Source organism: Xenopus laevis, chromosome 3L (assembly GCF_017654675.1).
Source record: "Xenopus laevis strain J_2021 chromosome 3L, Xenopus_laevis_v10.1, whole genome shotgun sequence".
NCBI classification, from domain to species: Eukaryota; Metazoa; Chordata; class Amphibia; order Anura; family Pipidae; genus Xenopus; species Xenopus laevis.
The window spans coordinates 45,310,709-45,331,688 of record NC_054375.1 but is presented as its reverse complement, the minus strand read 5'-3'; the positions used below and the strand labels follow the sequence as shown (position 1 = coordinate 45,331,688).

At 41.0% G+C, this 20,980-nt stretch overlaps 2 protein-coding genes across 4 annotated transcripts; both read left to right on the top strand.

Annotated features, from left to right (window-relative positions):
* Positions 1-227: 227 nt before the first annotated feature.
* uqcrq.S (ubiquinol-cytochrome c reductase complex III subunit VII S homeolog) lies at positions 228-5,941 on the top strand. 3 transcript variants are annotated; one of them, NM_001171758.1, is given in 3 exon segments: positions 228-277; positions 4,497-4,668; positions 5,756-5,939. In NM_001171758.1, coding segments are annotated over 2 exon segments (249 nt in total). In that variant the 5' UTR covers positions 228-277; positions 4,497-4,514; the 3' UTR covers positions 5,851-5,939.
* A 6,760-nt stretch (positions 5,942-12,701) lies between these two features.
* On the top strand, positions 12,702-17,881 carry leap2.L (liver expressed antimicrobial peptide 2 L homeolog). The gene is made up of 3 exons (XM_018251696.2): positions 12,702-12,831; positions 16,401-16,543; positions 17,717-17,881. The coding sequence occupies exons 1-3, from the start codon at positions 12,769-12,771 to the stop codon at positions 17,751-17,753; spliced, it is 243 nt and encodes an 80-aa protein (XP_018107185.1). The 5' UTR covers positions 12,702-12,768; the 3' UTR covers positions 17,754-17,881.
* The last annotated feature ends 3,099 nt before the right edge of the window (positions 17,882-20,980 follow it).

Here is a 20,980-nt window from a genome sequence, read left to right as displayed (position 1 = left end):
ACCCCACTAAACACACAGGGGACTTACTAAGCAGCAGTGTCCACAAATCATTTATTTTCTAGAGGGATCCCGTCGCATTCACGTTACACACCTCCCGCGCATCTGTTATTTCTCTGTTCTTTAATAAATGATCGTGCAGTATAAGGACGAGCCACTAGGAGGCGCTAAAGGCACATGTGCGTTACGTATTTCCTCCCCTTGTGCCCCGGAAGCGGAAGCTCGTGTGTGTCTTTGACCTGAGCTTGGCATTGAAAGGAGGAGGCGGTGTGAGGACAAGGTGAGGCTTGTGGGACAGCGATATTGACTTCTTTACCGGTCACTGTCTTATAAACCGCTTTCATCTGGGAACGGAGAGGGGACTTGACGTTGTTTGTGGGCAGGTAGCGGCTGAGTTGGAATATTACGCTTAATTGTGGCTGACAGTCAAACCCATTCTGTTACCGGGGTTGGTAGGGAGATAGACTGGAATGGGGCACCGTCTTAGGCTTAAGTCCTGTTGTTTAGGAGAGAGAGACTGTCAGCCACAATAATTTAAGAGGATGTAAGCCCAGTCTGCTTGTTTAAGGGAAAGCAAATCAGCTGAGATGTCATTGTGGATGGCGGAGCTCCCCTTTATTGAGTTTTGCTGGGGACAGAATGATTTGTAGGACATCTATCTGCCTTTTCACTGCTGCTAATCATTCTCTAATGCATATGGATCTTTTGGTACAGGCATTGAACCTGTTATCCAGAAGGCTCTGGACCTGGGGTTTTCCAAATAAAGGATCTTTCTGTAATTTGGATCTTCATACCTTAAAGGGATCCTGTCATGGGAAAACATTTTTTTTCCAAAATGAATCAGTTAATAGTGCTGCTCCAGTAGAATTCTGCACTGAAATCCATTTCTCAAAAGAGCAAACTGATTTTTTTTTATATTCAATTTTGAAATCTGACATGGGGCTAGACATTTTGTCAATTTCCCAGCTGCCCCAAGTCATGTGACTTGTGTGCTGATAAACTTCAATCACTCTTTGATTGGAGTGATATCACCCCCTCCCTTCCCCAGCAGCCAAACAAAAGAACAATGGGAAGGTAACCAGATAGCAGCTCCCTAACACAAGATAACAGCTCCCTGGTAGATCTAAGAACAGCACTTGTTAGTAAAATCCAGGTCCCACTGAGACACATTCAGTTACATTGAGTAGGAGAAACAACAGTCTGCCATAAAGCAGTTCCATCCTAAGTCACGTGACTTGGGGCAGCTGGGAAATTGGCAAAATGTCTAGCCCCATGTCAGATTTCAAAATTGAATATAAAAAAATCTGTTTGCTCTTTTGAGAAATGGATTTCAGTGCAGAATTCTGCAGGAGTAGCACTATTAACTGATGTGTTTTGGAAAAAAACATGTTTTCTCATGACAGTATCCCTTCAAATAAACCCAATAGGCTGGTTTTGTTTCCAATAAGGATTAATGTTGTAGTCAAGTACAAGGCTTGCGCTGTTTTATTATTACAGAGAAAAAGGCAAACATTTCTAAAAATGTGAATTATTTAGTTAAAATGGAGCAGCTTGCATGTCATTTGAAGCTTTCCAGGTAATGGATCCTATACCTGTCATTTGTTTCATTGGATCCTTATTGCTTTACTTTCCTCTGCACATTAGGGTTGCCACCTGGCCGGTAACAACGATGCTTAAAGGGGAACTCCACAAAAACAGAACTTAAAGTGATTGTTCACCTTCAAACAACTAGTTGTTTTCAGATACCCGAAATAATGACTTTTTCCGATTACTTTCTATTTTCTATGTATCACTTAGGGATGCACTGAATCCACTGTTTTGGATTCGGCGGAACCCCCAAATCCTTAGCGAGAGATTCTGTCGAATACCGAACTGAATCTGAATCCTAATTTGCATATACAAATTAAGGGTGGGAAGGGGAAAACATTTTTTACTTCCTTGTTTTCTGACAGTCACACGATTCCCCTCCCCGACCCTAATTTGCATATGCAAATTAGGATTCGGTTCGGCCAAGCAGAATGATTTGGCCGAATCCTGCTGAAAAAGGCCGAATCCTGGATTCGGTGCATCCCTAGTATCACTGTTTTTCTAACATTGAAGTGTAAAGTATTATTTTTCACCTTCTAAAAACAGCTCTAGGAAAGGGGGGGGGGTTGCAGACCCTGTAACTGTTTTAAATTGCTACATTTATTTGATACATTTCTTGTCTTTGTCCCTGCTGAGCAGAATCTCTTGAGTTTCATTACAGGCAGCTGTTAGAATTGATACAATAGTTGCTAATATTCCAGAGATGCTGCTGAGAAATGTATCAACTCAATGTTGCAAAATTGTTTAGAATTTGCACCTGAATTACTGAGCTGCCAGACTGAAACACTGGAGACACTAACATTCAACTTTAAACTTAGATTTTGAAAAAACAGTAAAAAAATAAATAAACAATGGAAAGTAATTGAAAAAAAGTCGGGGGAACAATCTGAAAACAACTGAACTGAAAAGTGTTTGGAAGGTGAACAATCCCTTTAAGCTTTTTGAAAAGTAAACATAATTTCAAGCAACTTTGCAATATACATGATTTTAAAAATATGCAGACTTTTCTTGATTTTTAATGGTTTCTGACAGTTCCCGAAGCCTAGCCCCCTGCTCTCCTGATGATCTGTCTGACTACTTTGCTGAGCTGACAGACTACTGTTACTTTTATCAACAGCCTTTTGTTCTTAGCCTGCATCATCCAAAGCCCACAATTCCCTGCACACATGATTTCAATAAGGAACGGAACATCATAGTGCAATGCATTGTGGGTTATGTAGTTCCTGCATGCTGTCTGTAAGCCGTGGAGAAGTTGTTAAAATTTGTAACATCAGTGTTTATTCCAGGTAGAAAAACAGCATCATACGCTGTCTGTCTGAGCATGGCCTTCATAACCAGAACCAGATTGATATCCAAAATACGATCATTTATCATCCAAGATGCCTCAAATTCCTATTTACTCATCATATCACGTCTAGACTACTGTAACTCTCTATTAATTAGCCTTACCCACCAGAGACTGTCACGTCTCCAGTCCATAATGAACACTGCCTCCAGGCTTATACACCTCAGCAACCGCTCCTCCTCTGCCAATCCCTGCACTGGCATCTGCTACCTTTCAGAATAAAACTCAAATGAATGACCCTGTCATTCAAAGCACTCACATGCTCGCATAAAAGACTATGCAAGGGCTGCATCGCTCTTCTGGAATTCTCTCCCATGGTCTCTTTCTCCCAGCCTTTCTGCCTTCAAAAGATTCCCTAAAGCGGTGGTTCACCTTTGAGTTAACTTTTTGTATGTTATAGATTGGTCAATTGTAAGCAACTTTTCAGTTGGCCTTCATTTTTGCTTTTTTTTATAGTTTTTGAAATATTTGCCTTCTTTTTCGTAACTTTTCAGCTTTCAAATGGGGGTCACTGACCCCATCTAAAGAATAAATGCTCTGTAAGGCTACACATTTATTATTATTGATACATTTTGTTACTCCTCTTTCTATTCAGGGCTTCGGATCTTGACCACTCACACATCATGTGTCTCATGCCCTCCCCCTTTTAGATTGTAAGCTCTTTTGGGCAGGGCCTTCCTCAACTTTTGTACCAGTACGATTGTTATGTATGTAATTCTGTATGTTATATGTATTTTATTGATGTGATTTCTTTGTATAAACACATTTATTTTACAGCTATGTGCAATATGTTGGCACTCTAAAAATTCATGTTAATAATAATAATAATAATAATAGTGTCAGTATGTTGTTACTGTTGAAGTTGAAGCAACTACTGCCCTGTTTGAGGAGCAAAAAGTCCAGTTAATAATGCAAAGGTTCACTGCTGATCATAAGTTACTTCTGGTATATATATTATATATATATATATATATATATATATATATATATATATATATATATATATATATATATATTATTTATATATCTGTTATATGCAAGGGGTAAAGGATATGAACGTCCCTATACAAAGGGTTTAGGCCACTCTAGAAAGCCACATATAGATCAGACCAAAAGTCAAGTCAGAAAAAACTCTTTATTTAAACAATCGTCTTGAGCCTTGTGTGTTTCATGTCACTGTCACATTTAATTATAGGAGATGGACGTGCCTTATTATACATGAAGTAACTTCTTATTTTAGTTGAATTGTAACCCACTTGCATCACTGACATTGTGATACTATGTTGCTAAATATTTAACATGTAAATAGAAGCAGCTCAAGCTGGTGTGTGCTGTATTGAGTTTATTGAGGGCTTTTTGCCCTCTTTCCTCTGTTCCCCCCCCCCCCCCAGAATTAGCTCAGTAGTGACCTGGTGAATAGATGAGATGTATTTTCAGAAGGGAAAGCGTTCGTTTGGGGTGGGGGTCTGTAACAAACCAGTACCATGCTAAAGAACCCTCTAAACAATAAGTAGGTTATCACTTGTATTAGATGCACAGTGCATTATTTACATTTCTGTTTTTACAGCTAGAAGACATATAAAACATGGGCCGTCACTTCGGAGACCTTGCCAAGGTCCGACATATCATCAGCTACAGCCTGTCTCCCTTCGAGCAGCGTGCTTTCCCCCACTTCTTCTCTAAAGGGATCCCCAATGTTTGGAGAAGATTCCGGGCTAAAGTCTTTCAAGTAGTACCACGTAAGTCTCTTATATATTGACCCAGGTTGAGTCTCTGAATTGAATGAGTCTGATATGGGAAACTTCCACTCAGTATATCATTTTTAGGGTAGGGACACACTGGGCGATTTGGGGAGATTTAGTCGCCTGGCGACTAATCGCAGCGACTTTTCTCCCCGAATGCCTCCCCTCACTCTGCGCCTGGATAAAGATTGGTCGTGGAAAGTCGCGGCGATTAGTCGCCAGGCGACTAAATCTCCCCAAATCGCCCAGTGTGTCCCTACCCTTAACGTTATCCTTTCTGCACCTTACATTGCTTTGTTGTGTATATTCATCTCACATAAATTTATTTTGCTTTGAATAAAAATATCATTAAAGGGATTCTGTCACAATTTTCATGGTGTCGTTTTTATTTCTACCAGGCAGCTGTTACCTTATGTTAGGGAGCTGCTATCTGATTTCCTTCCCATTGTTCTGTTGTTAGGCTTCTGGGGGGGATATCACTCCAACTTGCAGTACAACAGTAAAGAGTGATTGAAGTTTATCAGAGCACAAGTCACGTGACTGAGGGCAGCTGGGAAACTGACTGTGTATAGCCCCATGTCAAATTACAAAACTAAATATAAAAACATCTGTTTGCTCTTTTGAGAAACAGATTCAGTACAGAATTCTGCTGGAGCAGCACCATTAACACTATAAAAAGGTGTTTCCCTTTAATGCCAAAACAAATAGTCCTCTATTGGCATAGTTATGTTTTTTCCAGTGAGGCATTAGCATTTCTGCAACTTGTGCAAGTGTGAATTTTAGGGCTGAAACTCACCCTGTGCCATACTGACAAGTGCTTACCAGTCACACACTATCTGGCAGACATAAGTTTAGCTGGTTATAAATGGCTACCACATCTCTTTAAGGGCACTTATAAGAAATTCATTGTGCAAGACAATTATTATTATTATTATTATTATTATTATTATTATTATTATTATTACTACTAGCCTAGTGGCTCCGGATTTTCACATAACATTTTATCTCTTTGAGGTTGCAGACGTTCAGTGTTGAAATGAACAGTTAAAAGGCCATGGTTCTAATTTCTCCAATTGTTTTACAGCTTTTGTGCTCTCATACGTCGTCTACACATGGGGGACACAAGTGCACGCAGACCTCAAAAAGAAGGACCCATCCTTGTATGAAAAAGACCAGTGAAGCAACATGGAGTTGCCTGATCTCTCTTCTCTTTTCTTTGTGACCTTATTTGTCCTCCGTGCTAGACAGTAATAAAAATATATATATATGATGCATTGTTCATCTATTCCTTTGTAAAGGTGGCCATACCCAGAGAGATGTCACCAAATGAGGGGATCTCTCACCGATATGCCCACCTTGAGATGGGCGATATTTGACTGATCCGATAGTGGGCTCTAGGGCCGAAAGATCAGATCATAATGAAAGTTATACGGGGCTTGATGTGGGACCACATCAACAAACAGATGCGTGGGACCACATCAACGAATAGATGCAGTCCGCAATCTGTCTGGATTTTTAACCCTGCCCGATTGACATCTAGCCGACTCTAGGCCAGCTATCGCTCGGGCCCCCTGCAAGTAAAAAAAAAAATAATTGATGGCCTGGATCCCCCCCCCCACAAGTTATAAAAAGCCATTGATGAGCAGGGGCCCCCCTTCAAGTAAAAAAAAAAAATAATAATTGATGGCCTGCCCCCCACAAGTTATAAAAAGCCATTGGTGATCAGGCCCCCCCCCCTGCAAAAAAAAACCCCCAAAAACTGGCCAGTGTTTTGTCTCTCGGGGGGGGGGGGGCCCGGACATGCTTCACTTACTTGATTAGCCGGGCCCCCCTGCTTTCAGCGTGCTGCACAGCAGCTCTGTCAGCTTTTATTCTATTAAGATTTCCTGTACCCTCGTGGTCATGAAAGCAGGGGGGCTAATCAAGTGAAGCATGGCCGGGCCCCCCCTTAGACACCAAACCCTGTGGTCCCGGGACAACAGCCCCCCCTGATGGCGGCCCTGAATGTAGCTGCTGGTAAATTTGCAATACCCTTAACAAGACCCCTTGGCCCGCCCCAATCCCATGGAAACGTAACTTTTGTCCTCCTTCTGGCGATCTCTGTGATGCGGCCCATCCCCTTTTGCATCACTGCTCCGCCCCCTTTTATTCCCGCCCCCAGCCGGTAAAATTTTTAGGAAAATATGGCAACCCTACGTGTATGGCCACTGTAATATTACGGGATTGGGAAAGGTGGCATAACTGCGGAACTTGTATTTCTGAATCAGTAGAATCTTTGGTCTGTGATTGTTTCCTGGGACCGATTCCCTGAAAGTAAATAAGAATCAGCAACAATACAACCCTGAGAAGTTCATAGTCACTGACTGGCCTGGTCTGAACTAGTACAGTGTAAAATAAACAGACCCCGTCTATTGCACAACAAATGAACAGAAGCCTACGCACACATCTGAGAAACAGCAGCAGGATACTAAACCGTGGGGTCTGTTACACACACATACACACACACACACATATATATATATATATAATTTTTTCAAGCAATATACAGAAAAGCAAATACAGCTTTATCGCAGCACTTCCCTTGCACCAAACGGGGGGGAGATCCTATTAGAAGAAGGCTTTTATTACCGTATATATTCTGCTCAGCAGAGCAAATCTGAGAGACACACAACGCAACATCTCCTGTGTGTCATACAGTGGGTAATGGCCTCATTTATTGTGGGACAAAACAATGATTATTTTTGCAATTCATAACTAAATGTGTAGGGGTCTTTGAATTGTGTAAGATTTCAGCCATCCAGTTTGGTCAAGACAACCTATAGAATATGGAATAAATGAATTAAATGTACAAGGGAAAGAAATGTCTGTGTTAAAACAATAAGAATTTAATGTTTTGCAACTGCCCTTGTTTTGGCGCAGATATTTTTCTCTAGCCTTGACTGATCATTTTTGCTAATGTACAGATTGCTATCACGTCTGTGCAATGGGTTGTTTGTCTAAGACTGGATGAGGACAAGTCTGGAGTTATGGATTACAGACCTTTTCAGTGATGCAATTAAAATAACATTGCACATACCCAAGGGACTGGCAATCTGCAGCTGATGGGGCCTTTATGCAGAGTGTCTGGTTATGATTATGGACAATGCATTTAAAGAAAAAATCCCAATGTAAAGTCAATCTGGCTCATTTCTAAACTTTGCACAAGGCAGATTTGTTTGCAAAGTGAGTTTCCACAATGCGAGTGTCTATAAGAGTTAAATATGTATAAAATCGCAAATTGCGAAGATTTATGTGCACACTCTGCAAATGAATTACGCCACAACTTTGGTGGCGGAGAAAATATTCGCATAACAGTTTCACGAAGTGCGAATTTAAGTTACTGTCAATGCTATTTTCGCGCACAACAACCTCGCACATTGGGTGTGCTTGCGCAAACTCCCGTCTCATTTTACGCGCCATTTGCGAAAATTTATTCACAATGCGATTTCGCAAAAAAAGGAGAGACGTGCACATATATATTGACGTTCAGGAAAAAAACATGGGCCATACAAACATTTGCGCAAAAATATGCGCTGTGCGAACTTTATAAATGATCCTCAATAAGTTTATGATCTCACCAATAGTACATGGGGGCTGGGTGCTCATGCCCCAGACCTACAGCTCGAGGTGGAGGTAACCAACCAAAAAAGAAACCAGCACTAAAGTTCTCAGTTCTTTTACAAGCCTGTCTGTGGGATCTGTGAGTGGCTGCCATTTTCTTCTATGATTATGGACACCCAGGATGTGCTGCCTGTAGTCTGCAGACACATCACTTGAGGCGTTGGCTGGGTTTTGGATCCTGACAAATTTAAGGAAGGGGTTTAAAAAAAGTGTTGGACAGGTCTCTGACTTAAAGGGGCAGTATACTCCATGTCCAACACTGTTGAACAGTGAATAGGACTTCTTGCCTGTTCTGTTAATCATGTAAAATATATGGTTTTGTTATTTACTGAGCTAAACAGGGAAAACATATGTTGAAGCCACTCAAAGTTTGGTTCTTGTGAGTTACGTTATTAGATTCTCAGTATACAAGCCCTTTCTTTTAGGGCAGAGATTCGGGGAGATTTAGTCGCCCAATTACAAATCGCCTCTTCATCGGGTGACTAATCTCCCCGAACTGCCTTGAATCACCCGCGGGATGGCACTCGGATCGCTTTGTTTTCCAAAGTTGCCTCACAAGGAAGCTTCCGATGACTTCGGAAAAAAAACCGCTCTGCGTGCCACCCCACCGGCAATTTATATTCTAGCCGGAGGAAGGGAGATTAGTCACCCGAAGAAGAGGCAATTTGTCACCGTGCGACTAATCTCCCCGAATCTCTACTTGTGTCTCTGCCCTTACAGTTTGTTACAAGTGTTTCAGATAACAGATAAACAGAAGTCTATTGTGCAGGGGGTTTTCTGTGTATTGCTAATCTAATTACTTACATTGCAATGGCCAAACATAGAGTAGCTTCAATCTCTTCTGTTTAACTCAAGAAATAACAAAAAGCATAGATTTTCACGATTAAAACAATAAGCACAAGCCCTATGCATTGTAGGCATGTTGACCAAGGTGGGATACTGCCCCTTTAAATCATTCCCTTCCAATGCCCTTGACGATTAGTAATTCAAATGGGGTTATTGCTGTGGAGTAGAAAAGCAAGAAGGGGAGGACATTATGGAGTGGGAGAGAAGATTATAGGCTTGGGTTGGAGAGGGCAGAAAGGAGTAGAGAGTATGGGGTTATGGGGGGGGGATCACTTTTCGTAAAATTTTTAAAGTTTAAGAATGAGTTTTCCCTCTGGGTGGCGCTTTCTCCCTGCAATTGAGCTGTTGGTTTGTGTATAGAGTGACTCATAACTTGGTAAGAACATGTTTGTACAGGCACATTCTCCTTTCTAAATTCCCCGTTCAGAGGGAAGTGTAGAGTTACTTAGAAATGGATATAATGGGTTATGATCCCCCACAACCCCTCTCTTTCCAAACACACGTGCCCCCAAATAATGGACTGATCTCACCAGATCCTGCGTTCCGGAACTATAAATCACACATATAAGTTTGGATTGCAACACCAATGTTTATAGACTGGGGGGATCACCTAACTTAACCTAAAAGGAAATCTTTGAGAAATTTCTTATCACTGTGAAATATAAATAAGTGACCATCCACCTTATTTATTTTTAGAGAAATCTTTTATGAACTTATATTGATGTATGTTTGGTTCCTGGCCGGCCAGGTTTTAATGAATTGACCTCATTTACGAATAAATAAAATTCATACATTCCGTATCAACCTGGTTTTTAATTACACCTTTAAATTATTTATCTTATTTATTGTTATCCTCAAAAGGACTTTAAGGTGTGTTTGGGACTAGTTGGAGAGGAAAAAAAATGTTTTCCTTTTATTGTTGCAACAAATTTTTACCACAGTTTTGCAAAACAATTCGCAGATGGCGAAATGCAGAATTTCGCAGTGACTCCATGGCTGGCTAATTACTGTAATTTACTCATCACTAATGGCAGCCTCTGGGATAAATGTGAGCGCTCAACCTGCAGTGAGCCAACCTCAGTGAGATCCCTGATAATTTGTCCTTTGTTTGCTTGTTTCTTAATCTCCAGTGACCTGTTTACAACTCTCTAAAGAGACAGTGAGTGACTTTTAATTTGACTGTTCAGCACTTTAGCGGCGACTGTATCTAAAAAAGGCACTAATTGATTTATGTAACAGAGATAACACCTGTGTAAACACCCTTCACCTTTGCATCTCTCTCTATATAAGATTCAGTTTCCTGCTGAATTTCCCACACCCCTCAGTCCTCCGTTCTGTAGCCAAATTCAAATCCATACCTGTCCATTGCTGGCGCTGTATTAATAAATAAATGACGATACATTTTGGTTGCTATATTGATGAGCAACAGCTACAACCCTGATCATTCTGTATATTTGCATATGAAGAGGGTCTATTTGCGTTATAACCTTAGAGTTTTGATTGGCTGGAATTTAGCAGCCGTGGATTTCCTCAACCGTGGGTGGAGTCAGGAGCAGGTCATGATGCCCCCGATGCCTGGTCAAGTATAAAAAAACACTTAAACAAGTTGTTCAATTTTAAATGAACTTTTGGTATGCTATAAAGAGTAATATTTTAAGGCAATGTGCAATTGTTTTTTATTATTTGTGGCTTTTGCATTATTTAGCTTTTTATTCAGCAGCTCTCCGCCACTAGATCTGCAGGCATCCAGGTATGCGCCTCACCATGTGCCTTGCCTGCTGCCTTTTCCCAGTAGTTGTACCTGACCAGACCCAGCAGTGCAAATAAAAATAGATACGAAAAAAATGGAAATGGGCCCTTGTTTACACTGGGACCCTAGGCTGTAGCCTGTGCATTAATCTGCCCCTGGCTCTTCAGTTTGCTACGGTCCAAATTTTTTGTATGGGAGACTGGAATAAGAATAGGAGAAAGTCTGAATAGAAAGATTAGTAAAAGAGTACTAAAAAGTAGCAATAACAAAGAATTCATTTTTTAGATGGGGTCAGTGACCCCCATTTGAAAGCTGGACAGAATCAGAAGAAGAAAGAAAATAATTAAAAAAGAAAACTATAAAAAATGGAGAGCAATTGAAAAGTTGCATAGAATTAACCATTCTATAACATTCTAAATGTTAACTTAAGGCGAGCCACCCTTTTAATGGGACTTAAACCCCAAAATGCCATTCTTATGAAAGGAAACATTTATTCCAAGCAATTTTCTACTATATGTTCATGACATATTTGCAGTGGTTTTCAAGTTATTTGCAATGGGAGTCAAAGAGCTGTGTTGGACTGATGTGTCTGGGCAGCGGCGTTTCTAATGTTATACAACTGAAGGGCCCTCAACCCAGGACCCAACCTTGCACTGCTCCCAGCCTCCACTGTGCACGTGATGATGGCGGTGCCTCCTCCCCTGTGGTTCGGGCCATGGGAGAGGAGCAGTCTGGGTGTAGGACTGGATATGGGTCGGCAGGGCTAATGAAGTACAGGGTCCATCAGGTTTTTTCCTATTGTCCCGCCAGCCCACTCCAACACTGCTATAGGAGAGTGTGCAAGTTATTGTGGGAAATGGTGTCATGGCCAGGGGAGAGCCAGGGAAGAGTAAGAACCAGTGGAAGCGTATCAGTAAATCCAGGAGAGCACAGCAATAACATAGACTTGTTTTATGGCTACTGAATGTCACAGTATGTGATTAGTTGGTCATTATGATGAAGGCTACTTACTGTATGTTCTAACTTCTCTTTTATCAGCCCCTGTACCTATCCCTCATGGGCAGATGGGTTTTGAATGCTAAAACTCATTCTCTATTCTATGTACTCGGGTCCTGGAACCAGTTCAGTGCATGGGTTAAATGATGTTGCTGGAAAGTTTCCTAAGAAAAGCAACTTGTGCCCAAAAGGCATTGGAATTTGCTTGGATCCAACATGGAAGTAGAAGGACAGCAACGTCCCAGCTAATTTGTGCCCAAATGACTATGCTCTACCTCCTTAGATGGCACAGGATCCATGCAATATTATTGATTTGGAGCCCTTCATTTTTGGCTAGGTTGGTGTTTACCAGGGTAACAGATCAATGGCATGATGCATTCCTGTGTGTATTTTCAGTTAAAGTTGGATCCCATCAGCACTAGACTGGGAGTCAAAATAGGCCTTGGCATTCCAAGTACAGACATATCCAAATAGCCCCCCACCAGCCCGCTAAATAGTGACTGTCTCTGGCATCTTACAGAAGCCCCTCTGGCATTTGCCACACAGATTGCCAGTCCGGGCCTGGATCCCATTGTATATGAGGCTCCACTACTAGGATAAAGGTACCAGAGCCCCGTGGATGTGTGCCAGCGTGGAGTTGAGCAATATTGGCAGTATTAAAGGGACTTGTGTGGCTTTGGATTGGTCGGCATTAACTTATTAAAATTATCTCTTGCACTTTGTTCAGGGCAGGTGATGAAATATGACCAGACAGCAGGATATAAAGCTTCAGGGAGGGAGGGAGACTTCCCCTTAACTCTGCCGTCTATTCTTTAGCACCCGGCCTCTCTGCATCACCCAACATCATGTTCCTGCAGCCTGGGAAATGGATTCTCATCTTGGTTTTGTGTTGCCTATTTACTCACCAGGTGAGCCACTAGCACTTACTCACAGGATAAAGTCCCCACCAACATGCAGAATTCTGGGTATGTGTGGATATTAGCCACCGTATTTTTTATTGACCTCTTAAAAAAATATCAAACAGCAGGGATCACAAGCCATAGTTGCTGAACTCCAACTCCCAGCAGTCAGACAGAGGCTGGAAAGCAGCCGGTTGTTTGCATCGAATTTCAGTTAATTTTATTAGAACCCACCCACATTTATTAGTAAAATGATATTATTATTATTAGCATGTTTTTATAAAGTGCACATTCTGCAGCGATGTACAATAGATTGGTGTGTGCCTTGTGCATACAGATTAAATATAAATAGAACTAACAATCTAAAAAGCTAATGGAAAAATTAAGCTAATGGAAAATTAAAGCTTAATTAAAGAAGCAGCTAGAAATGTTGTACATTATGTTTTGGGCTTCTGTACCAGCCCAAGGAAACCTCGGCCCTTTAGCAGGGAAGATATTTGCCTCCCCATCTTCTTTTCTGCAAATAATATGGACTGTTGTTGTTTAGGGACCAACTCACAACATAATTAATTATGGAATTTCTAGCCATATTCTTTAATAGTTATCCTTTAAAAATATATATCTCTGACTTTCTAAAACAAGCAGGGCATCTCTTGCAGTCTATGTTATTGCATCAGCCTCTCTGTTCCCTGGTTACTAACACTGAGCGCCACAACCTACCCAAACCCCCCATTCATTGTCCAACCACTTGCAACCTTTTTATTCCACAGGCACAATATAATTAACTGCACTGACTGACCTGATAATCAGGACTGTGCAGACAATTGTAGCATTGTATTGCTTCTAAGGGCTCTTACAGACGAGCGTTTGAAGCTGCGCTCCCCTGCGTTCCGTTTTTATGCGTTCAGCCGCAGGGAAGTGCAGGAGTAGACACATTCAGTTTTTCTCAATGGGGCTGTACTCACACAGGCGCGTGTAGGCGCCGAACACAGGTTGAGACGCAACATGCTGCATTTTTCCTGCGTTCGGCACCTACATGCACCTGTGTGAGTACAGCCCCATTGAAAAAATCTGAATGCATCTACTCCTGCGCTCCCCTGCAGCTGAACGCATAAAAACGGAACGCACTTACAAACACTCGTCTGTAATAGCCCTTATTTATCAGTGGTCTGTAAAGGGCAGTTTGGGAAGATTACAGGGTACCTTTAGCTAAAGGTCAGACTTAAATTCCTTCCTGCTGATCTTTGCACATTGCTGTTAGTCCCATTGTTTGAGGGGCTGATGTAAAACCCATCCAATTAGGGGGTTCTTTTTTCCTTTACCCATCTCCCACATCTTCACCTTTCAGTTAACCGTTAGAATATTATAGAATGGCCAATTATACACAACTTTTCAATTGGTCTTCATTATTTCTTTTTGATTTTTTTTCTTCTTCTTTTGACTCTTTCCAGTTTTCAAATAGGGGCCACTGACCCCATCTGAATACAAATACCCTGTTAGGCTTCACATTTATTGTTATTGCTATTTTTTTTTATTACTCATCTTTCTATTCCGGCCCTCTCCCCTTCACATTCCAGTTTCTTATGCAAATCAATGCATGGTTGATAGAGTAATTTGGACCCTAGCAACCAGATTGCTGGAATTGCAAACTGAAGAGCTGCTGAATAAAAAGCTAAATAATATATAAAATAAAAAATATAAAAGGAAAACTGCATATTGTCTCAGAATATCACTCTCTACACTAAAAGTTAACTGATCAGCCCCTTCGATGAAGCTACCGGGTATGAAGGTAACAAAGGGCCCCTCAGTCTTTGATACAATGTGCACACTCTGGCCTCGGCTGCTGGATCTGATAAACTGTGGAAGTGGAAAAATGCTTTATTAATAGAACATGCTGGTGATTTGGCACAGTCCTGGGGTCAGAGAACATGCAAGCACAGGATCATTCAGTTCTTATAATAATATTAATAGCTTCACTTGCCCTTGAGCCTTATGTACTTACTGCTTTCTTAATCACTTTGTCCTCATAGATATGCTAACTAGCTAACAGTGGTGATTATTTAACCCTTTAACCCTGGACACAATAACATGTAGATCAATGCTGCATGATAGTACTGACACCAATTAAGTCTGAAGTTTCTAGCTACATTAAAATGATTGTTCACCTTTGAATTAACCCTTAGTATGATGTTGACAGTGATATTCTGAGACAAATTGCAATTGTAGTTTTTGAGTTATTCATCTTTTTATTCAGCAGCTCTCCAGTTTGCAAGTTCTGCAATCTGGTTGCTAGGGTCCACAATACCCTAGCAACCATGCACTGATTTGAATAAGAGACTGGAATATGACTAGGAGAAGGACTGAATAGAAAGACGAGTAATAAAAAGTAGCAATAACAATTAATATGTAGCCTTACAGAGCATTTGTTTTTAGATGGGGTCAGTGACCCCCCCCCACTGCAAGCTGGAAAGAGCTATAAAAAGATAAAATGAAGACCAATTGCAAAGTTGCTTAGAATTAGCCACTCTATAACATACTAAAAGTTAACTTAAAGGTCAACCACCCCTTTAAAGGGGACCTGTTACCTACACATAAAAAGCTGTATAATAAAAGTCATTTGCAAATTAAACAGGAAACCAAAATTCTTTTTTTCATGAAAGCATCCATACCTGTTATAAAGGTGTTTACATATCTGAGGCATCAATCAAATATTACCTGCCCCGCCTCTATGCCTGAGGCATAGACGCATTACTTTCACTTTCTATTCAGCACTTCCTACATGTCACTGTCCTCCTCACATCCCCCCTCCCATCTAAAGCTCTATAATTGTGTCGGGCACTGTGTATGGGCATTAGGTCCCCCATTCTGGTGCATACACAAGATTTTGAGGTGATACACAACTTGTCTTAATAACATTGTCCACAAAAATGGCTTCCGCTTATGTGCTATGATTGTGTAACTCCAAGACTGAAGGAAACACATTTTAAATAATAAATGCAGTAGAAGTACATTATATTCTGCTCAGCTAAAATGATAGAAAATAACTTGGAATTATTTCTTATTGAAAAAAAAGTCCCAGCATGCATAGCCAGGTTAGGGAAGCTCAGGATTCTGGCAGCGGATGTGAAGCAGCTCTAGCTGAATGCCTTAAATAACAATTCCCAGAATCCTTTACTAGTAAGATTGTCCATATGTAAGTTTCAGTAAGGGCTCTTACACACGGCCGTTCCGACCTGCGCTCCCCTGCGTTCCGTTTGTTGGCGTTCAGCCGCAGGGGAGCGCAGGAATAGACGCAAGTAATGATTTGAAATGGGGCTGTACTCACTCAGGCGCGTGTAGGCGCCGAACGCAGGAAAAATGCAGCATGTTGCGTCTGAACCTGCGTTCGGCGCCTACACGCGCCTGAGTGAGTACAGCCCCATTTCAAATTATTACTTGCGTCTATTCCTGCGCTCCCCTGCGGCTGAACGCCAACAAACGGAACGCAGGGGAGCGCAGGTCGGAACAGCCGTGTGTAAGAGCCCTAATGCAATGGCAAGTTTTATTGTTCTATAAAAGCCAATGACTTCTCTCTTTAGCTGGAAGGTGCTTGTCTCATCAACCCGTCCGTCAGGGCAGCTGTCAGACTCCCAAGGATGACACCATTTTGGAGGGGCCTGTCTTTGCGCCCATTAGGTGCCTCGTGCAGGGACGCTTCAGAGTGCCTAACCAAGTTGTGCAGGTAACTAATACTAATCAGAAGTTGTCAGAGCACTTTTGAAATTAACATTCATTTTCAATTTTCAAGTGTTATCTGAGATATTTGCGTGTTTCGACTGCTAATCAGCTCAGCTCTGCAACAGCTCTCTGTCAGTGACCCTGACTGTCTATGCACTTCCTGTATAGTCCATTAACCCTAGGGTTGCTGACTCTCTGCTGTTAAGTCAAAGGCCTGGTATCAGCAGTGTAAAATTGCTAATATTTCAGAACCCACTAAAAATAGAAAATGAATGTCAATTGCAGAAAAGCACACTAAGTGAGCTTATATTAATTATTTTTGGGTGTAGGTCCCTTTTTAAATACATTTCCCAACACACAATTCAGTTGAGTCCCATGCAACTGAAATCTGCCATCTACACCCTGGTTACTAGACCCTTACACTGTTGCACCCTAGGCAGCCGTTTCTTCTCCTAGCTCCAGCCTTGAAAATGTTTCTATTTTAATATTTATTTAAAGGAAAAATACCTGCCAAAATGAATACTTAAGCAACAGTTTATATCATATTAAGTGGCATATTAAAGAATCTTACCAAACTGGAATATATATTTAAGTAAATCTTGCCCTTTTACATCTCTTGCCTTGAACTACCATTTTGTGATGGTCTGTGTGCTGCCTCAGAGATCACCTGACCAGAAATACTACAACACTAACTGTAACAGGAAGAAGTGTGGAAGCAAAAGACAGAACTCTGTCTGTTAATTGGCTCATGTGACCTAACATGTATGTTTTGTTTGTGTGCAATGTGAATCGTAGGATCCCAAGGGGCGGCCCTTATTTTTTTTAAATGGAAATTTTCTATTTATGATTATCCAATGGCACATATTACTAGAAAAGTATATTATTATGAAAATAGTTTATTTACATGAAGCTGGGTTTTACATATAAGCGGTTTTATGCCCTATATTTTTATTGAGACCTACATTGTACGGGGGGTATAGTTTTCCTTTAATGTAATACAGACTGGTCCCATTTCACCTCAGACTAACTGCCAGCCTGTGCCCCTGGTCTTTTGAGAAGTTGCCAACTGCCCTAAATTTGTCCCCTAACCCCACACCCAGATTTGAATTTGTAACAAGCCGGGATGATCCCTTGATAATATTGACTCATGTCGTTTTTGTTTCTTCTTCTTTTTCAGTAAGAGTCGCTGCTCGCTGAAGACTTTTAGTAATTAAGTGGCTCGTTGAGCTTTAAATATTATAAGAATACACATTCTTTCAGACCGGCCATGGTATTTATTCTTAGGAAAATCTACTCAGATGTTTTGTATTTATTCATTTGTAATATAGAATTTTCTATGTCATCAGATTTGATATTTTTTTTTTATTTTTGTACCAATCAATGGATAAATATCTGTTTTAGATTCTCTGCCCTGGGTGAACGGCAATCTAAAGAGATCCCCTGCTACTCCAGTGCTGCTACCTCCCAGCATGACCAAGGAGGTATATTCACATCAGTAGTTAATTAAGGTTAGCCCAATATTACATTTGTTTACAACCTTGAGTTATTGGGCTGATCCAATGGTGTGGCTTGCGAGCCAATGACTGGAGGACTGCATCATTATGCAAACGTGTTCCTCAATCTAACATGAACATTAAGGCTAGGGCCACACGGCGCGATTTCGCCGCGATTCTGCGCTGGGCGAGTTGCGAGTTGCGAGTCGCTGCGGTTTTTAAACCGAAATAGCTTTGTTAACTTTGGCGCTGGCGTCAATGCAAATCGCGGCGAAATCGCTGCGCTAATTCACATGCGGCGATTCTTTTTCTACTGTCGCCCGGAAACGCCCAGCGAGGCAACTTCGGGCGACAATAGAAAACGAATCGCCGCGTGTGAATTAGCGCAGCGATTTCGCCGCGATTTGCATTGACGCCAGCGCCAAAGTTAACAAAGCTATTTCGGCTTAAAAACCGCAGCGACTCGTAACTCGCAACTCGCCCAGCCCAGAATCGCGGCAAAATCGCGCCGTGTGGCCCTAGCCTAAACCTGCTCATTGACTTTGGGGTAGGCCAGTAGAAAAGACCGATACACAGCCAGATAACCTGTCGAATCAGCAGCTTAAATCTGCAAATGAACAGCCGCTTTAAAGGAGAAGTAAAGCTTAAATAAAGAAGTAGGCTAGAAACGTTGCACATTATGTTTTGGGCTTCTGTACCAGCCCAAGGCAACCACAGTAGTGATGGGTGAATTTGTCCCGTTTCGCTTTGCTATGGTGAAAAATTTGTGAAACAGATTGAAGTCATTGGGCGTCTGAATTATTTTCTGAAGTATTTTGATGCGCGGCCAAATTTTTTTGACGTGGCGGATTTTTCGCCTGCGAATTTTCCCTGCAGTTTCGCAAATGTATTTGCTGGCGGCGAAACGCGAAAATTCGCCCCTGGTGAATTTAATTGTCCATCACTAAACCACAGTGCTTTAGCATTAAAGGAGAAGAAAAGGTAAAAAAAAACGAATTCAGTTCTATGTATTGGCCACAAATATAAGAACTACTTACGGGTTACTATAGCAACTCGATCTTGCCTGAGCATATCTTGCGATTAGCTTGGATGCGAGAGGTCATGAAGGAGGAATCAATTTTGTGCATGCAAACTTTTAACAAGGAGACAAAGGATGTGACACGTACATGGCCAACATGGTGGCTGCAAACTCAGTAACGGGAAAAACTTTGATGGCACGGTGTAAGTGCGGGAAAACAAATTATCTTGTGGCACTGTAGCGGTTCAGGAGGGGTGCGATCAGGCAACAGTTTAGAAAATTACCTTTCCTTCTCCTTTAAAGATCTGTGTCTCCAAAGATGCCCCAGTAGCTCCCCATCTTCTTTTCTGCTGATTCACTGCACATGCTCTGTGCTAATGTCAGGCCAATTGTAAAAATAATCTCAGCAATCTAAGTAACGATTTAATGGCTGTTTAGACCAGGGGCTCCTTTGGCATATACAATGGAAATGCTCAGTGGTTTATGGGGTTGGATCACTAACTTATACAAATACTTGAATCCCAATAAAATTAGAGTTTTCAGGGGAATGAGGATTTTTAAAAATAGAACATATATATATATGTTTATTGCATTATACCTCCCCATTGCTGCAGAGATGTGTATTCTTTCACAATCACACGGGAGAATTCTGCAAGGGATGGGACCCTGCTGCAGCCTTTGGTTGACTCACAAACAGTAGTAGCTGTACTGGTAGATAAACATGTACACACATATGCCCTTGTGAATCATCATACACAAATATTTTTTTATGCTTCAGAAACACTACTATGGTTTATAATATATAAATATATAATATATATATATATATATATATATATATATATATATATATATATGTGTGTGTATATATATATATATATATATATATATATATATATATATATATATATATATATATATATATAAATAAACATACAGTATAAAAGGTTCAGGTTTAACAGTAGATAACTTGTATTCTTACAGAGCTTATCGGTTGTCTAAACCTTTTTTCCTTTGAATGGCTGCCCCCATGGCTACACAGCAGCTTATTTATATAAACTATAGTAGTCTTTCTGAAACCAACAAAAATTTAAAGGCAACAGGTTAAAGGGCAACACAGTCAAAACGCGGGAGGGACACAGGCTCAGTGCTAATACCATTAAAATTTTTTTGGTGTTAATGTTCCTTTGATAAGGTTACATGCCACAGCGATGCACAATATGTTAGCGCTCTATAAATACATAAGAATAATGCCTGGGTGCAGACGTCTGGAGATTATAAAAGATCATATTACACCACACTTACAGGTCTTTAGGTGATGGACAAAAAAAATTACATTTATTGAACTGATGTTTTGGTCTCAACAGAGAGCTTTATCAGGAATGGGCCCTGCGAATTATGGGGCCAAATACAACAAGGTTTCACATGTGCCCTCTGCTTAAGTTCAAACACAGTGTTACATCATCCCTGTGGGAGATCAGGTTAAAGGGCAACAGAGTCAACACACGGGAGGGACACAGGCTTAATGCTACTACTAGAGGCAGTTGCCTAGATAAGGGGAACCTGGTGGAGTTAATAGATGATTTCCAAGTGAAGCAGCTCAAACAGTTACCTTCCAAATAGCACGTACCAATGTGTGGAGCTTTGGCCAAGGCTTTCCACTTAAATATTCTAATATACTCAAAGAACCAGGCCTGTTAAAAGAAACAAACAACGACTGCAGTCTGGTTCCTATTGTTTATAGAAGCAAATGTTCCTATGTTACAGAGGAACCTCAAAAGTGCCAATATTCTCCAATCTGACATTGCATCTTTTACTGTGAAGGTGAGACAGTCCTGAGTTTTTCATAGAGACACTGGATTTGCGATGGCAACTAATTTGTTATTGTTCTACCTGAAATTCTTGCCAATTTGTAGCTATGGGTTACTGC

Bases quoted from the DNA above. Each gene is read 5' to 3' on its own strand.
- uqcrq.S (XM_041585277.1), top strand. From the start codon at position 4,515: ATGGGCCGTCACTTCGGAGACCTTGCCAAGGTCCGACATATCATCAGC. The intron at 4,669-5,755 runs GTAAGTCTCTTA...ATTGTTTTACAG, and splicing joins AGTCTTTCAAGTAGTACCAC to CTTTTGTGCTCTCATACGTC.
- leap2.L (XM_018251696.2), top strand. From the start codon at position 12,769: ATGTTCCTGCAGCCTGGGAAATGGATTCTCATCTTGGTTTTGTGTTGC. The intron at 12,832-16,400 runs GTGAGCCACTAG...TTCTCTCTTTAG, and splicing joins GTTGCCTATTTACTCACCAG to CTGGAAGGTGCTTGTCTCAT. The intron at 16,544-17,716 runs GTAACTAATACT...CTTCTTTTTCAG, and splicing joins TGCCTAACCAAGTTGTGCAG to TAAGAGTCGCTGCTCGCTGA.